The 8498-nt window shown below is 47.0% G+C and overlaps 1 protein-coding gene across 1 annotated transcript in view; it reads left to right on the forward strand.

Annotated features, from left to right (window-relative positions):
- Positions 1-7999, forward strand: part of FDXR (ferredoxin reductase) — a 229380-nt gene extending 221381 nt beyond the window's left edge. Inside the window, exons 11-12 of the mRNA XM_085617083.1 lie at positions 6702-6875; positions 7269-7999. Coding sequence (XP_085473209.1) covers positions 6702-6875; positions 7269-7399 — 305 coding nt within the window. The 3' untranslated portion in view covers positions 7400-7999. The remainder of the gene's footprint in view (positions 1-6701; positions 6876-7268) is intronic.
- The last annotated feature ends 499 nt before the right edge of the window (positions 8000-8498 follow it).

Here is an 8498-nt window from a genome sequence, read left to right on the forward strand (position 1 = left end):
AAACCATAACTAATCAATCCTCAATGAAGATTTCCAGCCTTCCATTCATTTGGTGTGGTGAAGGGCTAGTAGGAATGTACCCATGCCAAGATTGCTGCCGTTCTTCCTGCGCCCCTGCTTAATAACTCTGTGAACAAGTGCTGCTTATTTTTTAATGCTAACCAATGCTTCCATTTCTTACAATTCAAAAGACAAACACATAGGTAAAATATGTTGTCATTTACAACTCCAATAGCTCAAAATCTCCCAAAATGCTGGACCTATTGCATTGCAAATGCTTGTTTTTGATGGCCCAGTTGTCATTCAGTCGGCACCTGCTATAATAGCCACACTGTGTCTTGAGCCCTCTATCACCATAGTGCAGCTAGTCAAGAAAGGAAATGCATATAGTTGCAAGCGTCCTGTGTAAAGTTTCTGAGCTGTTTTAGGCTTTTGGTTTTAGCATGCTGCACAGCTGCACAACAAAGAGTGCTGTCCAACGCTTATAGTTAACTTGTTCAAGTGACATATATCATCCCAAACTGCCTGTACCAATTGCGGAACCAGGTCACGATGCCCTCTATCTCCTTAGGTTGATCGATAAAACAGCTGTTTTACTGATGTAATATTGTCAAAATGTGATTTACATGCGAGCGCGAGGGGAGCCTGCAAGCATTTACAGCCTGCCTGACTCCTCCTGAGCCCCGACCTCAGCCCTGTGTGCTATCTTTATGGCCTGGCAAATGGCTTGCATGCAGCCTACACAATAAAGGGCTTACATTTTACTGCCGGCTTTCAGTAAACCCGTGAGTTTGTCAGGACATAAACTAACACAAGCATTTGCAATGCAATAGGTCTCGCATTTATAAGAGTTTGAGCTATTGGCATTGTAAAATTACAATGCCTTTTATTTATGTTTTGGTTTTAAAACAAATAAAAGGCATTGTCATTTACAATGTCAGTAGCATAAACTCGCATAAAAGCAGTGTGCGGCGTGCAGCAGTGTGCGGCGTGCAGCAGTGTGCGGCGTGCAGCAGTGTGAGGCGTGCAGCAGTGTGCGGCATGCAGCAGTGTGCGGCGTGCAGCAGTGTGCGGCGTGTAGCAGTGTGCGGCGTGCAGCAGTGTTTCGTGTAGCAGTGTGAGGCATGCAGCACTGTGACGTGCAGCGGCGTGCAGCAGTGTGCGGCATGCAGCAGTGTGCTGCGTGCAGCAGTGTTTGGCGTGCAGCAGTGTTTCGTGTAGCAGTGTGAGGCATGCAGCACTGTGGCGTGCAGCGGTGTGCAGCAGCGTGCAGCAATGTGCTGCGTGCAGCAGTGTCGTGCAGCATGCAGCAGTGAGTAATGCAGCAGTGTACAGCAGTGTGTGGCGTGCAGCAGTGTGCCGGTTGCATCAGTGTGTGCCGTGCAGCAGTGTGTGGCGTGCAGCAATGTTTCGTGTAGCAGTGTGCGGCGTGCAGCAGTGTGCGGCGTGCAGCAGTGTGTGGCATGAGGTGTGCAGCAGTGTGTGGCGTGCAGCGGCATGCAGCAGTGTGTGGCGTGCAGCAGTGTGAGGCGTGCAGCAGTGTGGCGTGCAGCAGTGTGTGGCGTGCAGCAGTGTGAGGCGTGCAGCAGAGACACGTGGAGGGTGAGGAGAGACACGTGGAGGGTGAGGAGAGACACGTGTAGGGTGAGGAGAGACACGTGTGGAGGGTGAGGAGAGACACGTGTGGAGGGTGAGGAGAGACACGTGTGGAGCGTGAGGAGAGACACATGTGGAGCGTGAGGAGGAGACACATGTGGAGGGTGAGGAGGAGACACATGTGGAGGGTGAGGCGGGGGGTGAGGAGACACGTGTGGAGGGTGAGGAGAGACACGTGTGAAGGGTGAGGAGAGACACGTGTGGCGGGTGAGGAGAGACGTGGAGGGTGAGGAGAGACACGTGTGGAGGGTGAGGAGAGACACGTGTGGAGGGTGAGGAGAGACGTGTGGAGGGTGAGGAGAGACACGTGTGGAGGGTGAGGAGAGACGTGTGGAGGGTGAGGAGAGACGTGTGGAGGGTGAGGAGAGACGTGTGGAGGGTGAGGAGAGACGTGTGGAGGGTGAGGAGAGACATGGAGGGTGAGGATAGACATGGAGGGTGAGGAGAGACACGTGGAGGGTGAGGAGAGACACGTGGAGGGTGAGGAGAGACACGGAGGGTGAGAAGAGACACGGAGGGTGAGGAGAGACACGTGTGGAGGGTGAGGAGAGAGACGTGTGGAGGGTGAGGAGAGACGTGTGGAGGGTGAGGAGAGACGTGTAGAGGGTGAGGAGAGACGTGTAGAGGGTGAGGAGAGAAGTGTGGAGGGTGAGGAGAGACTTGTGTAGGGTGAGCAGAGACACGTGTGGAGGGTGAGCAGAGACACGTGTGGAGGGTGAGCAGAGACACGTGTGGAGGGTGAGCAGAGACACGTGTGGAGGGTGAGCAGAGACACGTGTGGAGGGTGAGGAGAGACGTGTGGAGGGTGAGGAGAGACGTGTGGAGGGTGAGGAGAGACACGTGTGGAGGGTGAGGAGAGACACGTGTGGAGGGTGAGGAGAGACGTGTGGAGGGTGAGGAGAGACGTGGAGGGTGAGGAGAGACACATGTGGAGTGTGAGGAGAGACACGTGGAGGGTGAGGAGAGACGTAGAGGGTGAGGAGAGACACGTGGAGGGTGAGGTGGAGGGTGAGGAGAGACACGTGGAGGGTGAGGTGGAGGGTGAGGAGAGACACGTGGAGGGTGAGGTGGAGGGTGAGGAGAAACAGAGTTGGAGGGTGAGGAGAGACAGAGGTTGAGGGTGAGGAGAGACAGAGGTGGAGGGTGAGGAGAGACGGAGGTGAAGGGTGAGGAGAGACGGAGGTGGAGGGTGAGGAGAGACGGAGGTGGAGGGTGAGGAGAGACGGAGGTGGAGGGTGAGGAGAGACGGAGGTGGAGGGTGAGGAGAGACGGAGGTGGAGGGTGAGGAGAGACGGAGGTAGAGGGTGAGGAGAGACGGAGGTAGAGGGTGAGGAGAGACGGAGGTAGAGGGTGAGGAGAGACCGAGGTGGAGGGTAAGGAGAGACCGAGGTGGAGGGTAAGGAGAGACCGAGGTGGAGGGTAAGGAGAGACCGAGTTGGAAGGGAATCAGAAGTGGAGGAGAGAGAGAGGTGGAGGGTGAGGAGAGACAGTGGTGGAGTGGGGGGGAGGGGAGGATATCACTTATTCTTCCTCTCCTAATGTAAGGTAACGCCCCCACCCCACAGGCCCTGCCGGGGCCGAGAGCAGATCACTGTTCGCATCAGCCGTCACCTGAGACCGCTCCGTACATGTTGGTAAATAGAGGTTCACTATCGGTTGATAATGGGATTCACTTGGGGGGCTGACTTACCTCCTCCACCCCCAGGGCCAACACTGAGAAGGCATCAGAGACCTGGTGCTGCCTATGCTGCAGTACTGCGAGAGAGAGGGATGGGGGGGCGGGCAGAGGAAGAGGAGTGGGGTTAGAGAAGGGACTGGTGGGGAGAGAAAGAGGAGAGAAGGGACAGAGACAGAAAAGGAGCAAAAAAAGAATTAGAGAGAGCAAAGAGGAGAGTTGGTGAAAATGAAAACATTACGAGAGAACATGTAGCAAAGAGGTGGAGAGAGAAGATGGGAGAGAGTAAGGACGCAGCCAAGAGATAGGGCAGAGACAAAAAGAATCGAAACAATGCAAAAGTATTTTCCAAACTCGTAAATAACCACGGGCCAAACAACTGATCTGCAATGAAGCATCCGAATGCGGTATATCATGACGTTAACCATGCAATAAAAAATAAATTTAAAAAAAATAAAAAAACACCCAAAAACACGTATACACCATGTTGACCCTTTTCCATGCAACGTATTCTAAAACGCCATTCTCATTCATACATTCACAGCAAACCTGTTCACAAGGGTGACAGAAAATGTGGTATTAGTGTTACATTTTTGTTTATATCCATACCCGCTCACTTATGCAATTAAAGGATTCATGACCACACGGTTAAACTAAACGTACTGATTGGCCTTGCCATGAAGGAGAAACACCTGTTGACACACACTCCCGATCTGTGAAACGTTCACCCCACTTTCTCGAAATTGAAACCAGTGCATGTGTCCGAACTTCCTGCCGCTTATCTGAATGCACCAGTGGCAGAAGATAGTCACCATCTTGCAACAACACAATTAAAGGGAGGCATGTCTGTCTCTCCCCGCCGCCACATGTCTCTGAGTCTTACTGTCTCATGCGAGATCTCCCTCTAGGAGACAGCTGACACGACTCTTCCCCTGAGGCAGTACGGGAGATGCGTGTGTGTGCATAGTGTGTGTGTCTATATGTATATATCTGTGTGTGTATGCATGTGTGTGTGTTTGTATGTGTATATGTTTGTGTATGCATGTGTGTGTTGGTGTGCAAGTATGGGTGTGTCATTGTGTTCATTTGTCTTCATGGATGTGTACACATATGTTTGTGTGTATACCTATGTCTGTGTATGCATGTTTGTGTGTATGTATATGTGTTTGAGTATGTTGGTGTGCGTGCTTGTGTATGTGGGGTCGGTGTGTTGGTGTGCATGTATATGCATATGTTTATGCATGTCTGTGTGTGTTTGTATATGTTCATATGTGTGTGTAAATGCATGTGTGTGTTTGTATGTGTGCATAGTTGTGTATGCATGTGATCAGAGGGAAGAGTGCACTTGAGGGCAAAGAGGAAAACATACAGGGAAGAGTATGTGAGGGCAGAGAGAAAAATAGAGAGGGAAAAGCACATGAGGGCAGAGAGAAAAATACAGAGGGAAGAGTCCATGTGAGGGAGGAGAGAAAAATAGAGAGGGAAGAGCTCACGTGAGAGCAAAGCGAAAAATACAGAGGGTAGGGCGCATGTTAGACCGGAGATAAAAATATAGAGGGAAGAAAGCATGTGAGAGCAGAGAGAAAAATATAGACAGAAGAACACATGCGAGGGCAGAGTAAAAAATACAGAGCGAAGAGCACATGTGAGAGCATAGAGAAAAAATGCAGAGGGAAGAGTACATGTGAGGGAAGAGAGACAAATACAGAGGGAATAGCATGTGTGAGGAAAGAGAGAAAAATGGAGAGGGAAAAGCACATGTGAGGGCAGAGTGAAAATACAGAGGGAATAGCACATGTGAGACCAGAGAGAAAAACATAGAGGGAAGAGCCTTTGTGAGGACAAAGAGAACAAGTACAGGCTATGCCAAGCGGAAGTGATCGCGTTTGCGATCAAACATCAAAGCGGCGAAAGTGAAAGTAATCGAGCAGAGCATCAAAGGGCTGGGTGAGAAGGGGGGGGAATGCTAGGGTCATAGCGGCTAAAGGGAAAGTAATCGAGCAGAGCATCAAAGGGCTGGGTGAGAAGGGGGGGAATGCAAGGAGCAGAAGAGCAGCTGTGCACGTGCACGCTATCGTGCACTCAAGCCCTAGGCCAGCAAAACCATGTGGGTAGCACTTTTGAAAGCCCACTTACAAAATGTCTCAAAGAGACAGCTTTCGCTGTCTCAGCGAGACTTAAAAAACACAGGGCCTGCCTGGTAACAGATTCTGTGGATGGCACCCAGCTGTATTCTCTTCTAGTGGTGCTGAAACAGTTCTTAGAATGGGGGTGCCGTTATTAATGTTGCGTGTCTGACTTAAGTCTATGGGAATGTGAAAAATTCAAGGGTGGCACGTAGCATGAAAATAGTAAGAGTGTAGTATTTATTTTATTTTATTTTATTTATTTTTATCTGAAAGGTTTTATATAGTGCTGGCTAGACCCGGGGGTATCAGACCGCTTTACATGAGTATCAGACCATAGTTGCAGGTTACATCGTTACAAAGGCTACACAGTTTTAGAGCATAGTTACATAAGCTACGTAGTATGAAGCTGGTGGTGCATTAGGGGTACACTGACACAAATATGTTTCTAAAGGATAGTGCTGTAGCATAGTGCACTGCCATTAACATATTGACCATTTGTTCTTCCCTCACTGCTGGTATATTTTGAACTATTTGTACAGTTTTTTAGCAGGTATCTACATTGTATTGAGTTAGAAATAGGTTTACGTCCTACAGCGTTTCTCTTCATACTTCACATAACAAAATTATTTATAAAGGTATATCAAGAAATAGATAAATCTGTGAGTTACTTAGTATTGCCATCTCAAAGTCTGTTATGAAGTTCTATGCTTATACTGAATAAGCAGTTGCCTACATCATTATATTAAATCTCTTTATTGATGTCATACCTACACTTTCACAATTGGTTTTTAACCTTCTTGCTTTCTCAAATATGCTAGAAAATGCACCATTTGCCCACTCTTTTTTCAAAACGTTCTCAGGGGAGCCATGCTCGCTCGCCGCTGGACATTCATCACTCAGTTTTCCGCCTCACCACTTTCATATGTTACCAGCCACCACTGGGTGTGTCACTGACTGCATTCAGGATACATTTACCTTTTCACACTTCCTCTTTTCCTGCCACCTTCGACCTTCCATACTTAATTAAGCATGTACACCCCAGTTGTTAGATTCAGACAGGTGAGCAACCTCGAGTGTCTGTAGAGGGACAGCTTTGGCAGATAACAAGTGAAAACAAAAGTACAGGTGCTAGAAAAAAGGAGATTTCCCTTGGGGTGTGTTTTGGAGAAACCTATATCTTAGAGATTTCGAAGAAAAGGAAATAAACCAAATTTTCTGATCATACTGTCCTTCCTTTACAGGTCTCTATTGCAGTGGCTGGGTAAAGAGAGGACCCACAGGAGTTATAATAACGACCATGAACGACAGCTTCGACACAGCACAGTCTGTCATTGAAGATCTGAGCTCTGGCGTGCTGAACGCCTTGCATCCCAAGCCTGGCTCAGCTTCCACGAAGTCCATCCTGCAAGACAAAGGTTTGTGGTCTCACACTACCCTGTGTCTGGGAATGGGGATGAGCAGTGTAAGGGTACCTGCCCCTTTCTTTATAAGTACTCAAGTGAATGTCTCTGTATGCGGTTATCAATGTCTCTTCATGTCTGCCTTCTCACACCATGTCAACATTAAGCTCATGGTGCCCCTATTGGTCTCATTTTAGTGTGTCCCAATTTGTATTTCTGAGTTTGACCATGTATGCTCACTTTTACCTGTTCGCCCATATTCCTTTACTGTTTCTGTACCCTATATTCTGCATTAATTTTTTCTGCATTATTTCGACTTGGTCTTCATCTATCTCTAAAATATGTTGTTGATGATGTGTGGTTGTCATTGGTGCTTTTTTATATCTGAATGTGCCCATCTCTTCACAGGGATCCAACCTGTCTCATTCTCTGACTGGGAGAAGATTAATTCTGTGGAAATGTCACGAGGAAAGGAAGTTGGGAAACCAAGAGAGAAGATTGTAGATCCCGAGGAGATGCTGCAGTTGGCAAAGTCATGACTTTCCTCCTTTTGGAGGTCTGTAAGGCCTGTTGGCAAACAACCTTTCTTAGATAGGAGGTACCAGTTTGGGGGAGGCCAGCACACAATGCAGGACTTTTAAGATTGAAGAGAGTTCACTTCCTCGTGAGGTCACTTCCTCCAGTGGACTTGATTGGCATCTGCAGATACTGGCACCTCACCTCTGCATGTAGACAGTGTTACAGAACTACAGAACATCCCCATAATATGGAGCCAATGAAGATGGGTTTTGAGATCACTGATGTAATGTTGTAGCTCGTGGAGTTAATCACATCAGTCCAGATATACGATCGAGCACAATCCGGATCCAATTTAGATTGCCCTGTGCTTGGCTCCATGCACTTTCTTTGCAAGATCAAAGTTCTGATTCCTTTTCCACTAGGTCTGAATTGATAAAATTTGCAAAAATAACCTTTAAATTCCATCTATAACATCCACAATCACTGCGTTCAGTCCTTCCATTACAAACACGCATTCCGCCAGGAGGCAAGGGTAGTTGAAATAGTTGTTTTAACTGTTTTACGTTTTTTTATGGAAATGAAGAAAAGACATAATAAACTAGTCAATTATATAAAAGAAATTGGCTTATTTTTTATAATTCCAGGTGCTGTATTTTATTGAATAAAAGTGTCTGACAGATCACAAGTATGATTGAAGTATTTGGAGAGAAGATGCCAAATTCATTAACCATGATTCTTTTCTCAAATATAAAATAAACAACAGCATGTCATAGGTTGAAGCCTTTTTAATAGACCACTTAAAAATATGTATGACACGACAACAAAGTGGTATATGAGAATATAAAGAAATAGGTTTCATAAGTATAATGTTGGAATTTATATACGTTTTAGTATTAAGTGATACCTATTTTTGGAAACCTAATTTGCATTTATTTATATTGTTATGCTTTTTCTTTACATTATTTTCTCCGTTACCTCACACCACTTTTTGTTTTGTTGCTTGCTTCTTTCACAAGGGATGAGAAGGGGTATGGGATTGGTTCTGTCCTGTTTCTCCCTTTGCTCACAGTTTTCTTATTTAGTTTTCCTTTTTTCTCTTGCTTTTCTCGTTTAGGATGG

This window comes from Triturus cristatus, chromosome 7 (assembly GCF_964204655.1).
Source record: "Triturus cristatus chromosome 7, aTriCri1.1, whole genome shotgun sequence".
Classification (NCBI taxonomy): Eukaryota; Metazoa; Chordata; class Amphibia; order Caudata; family Salamandridae; genus Triturus; species Triturus cristatus.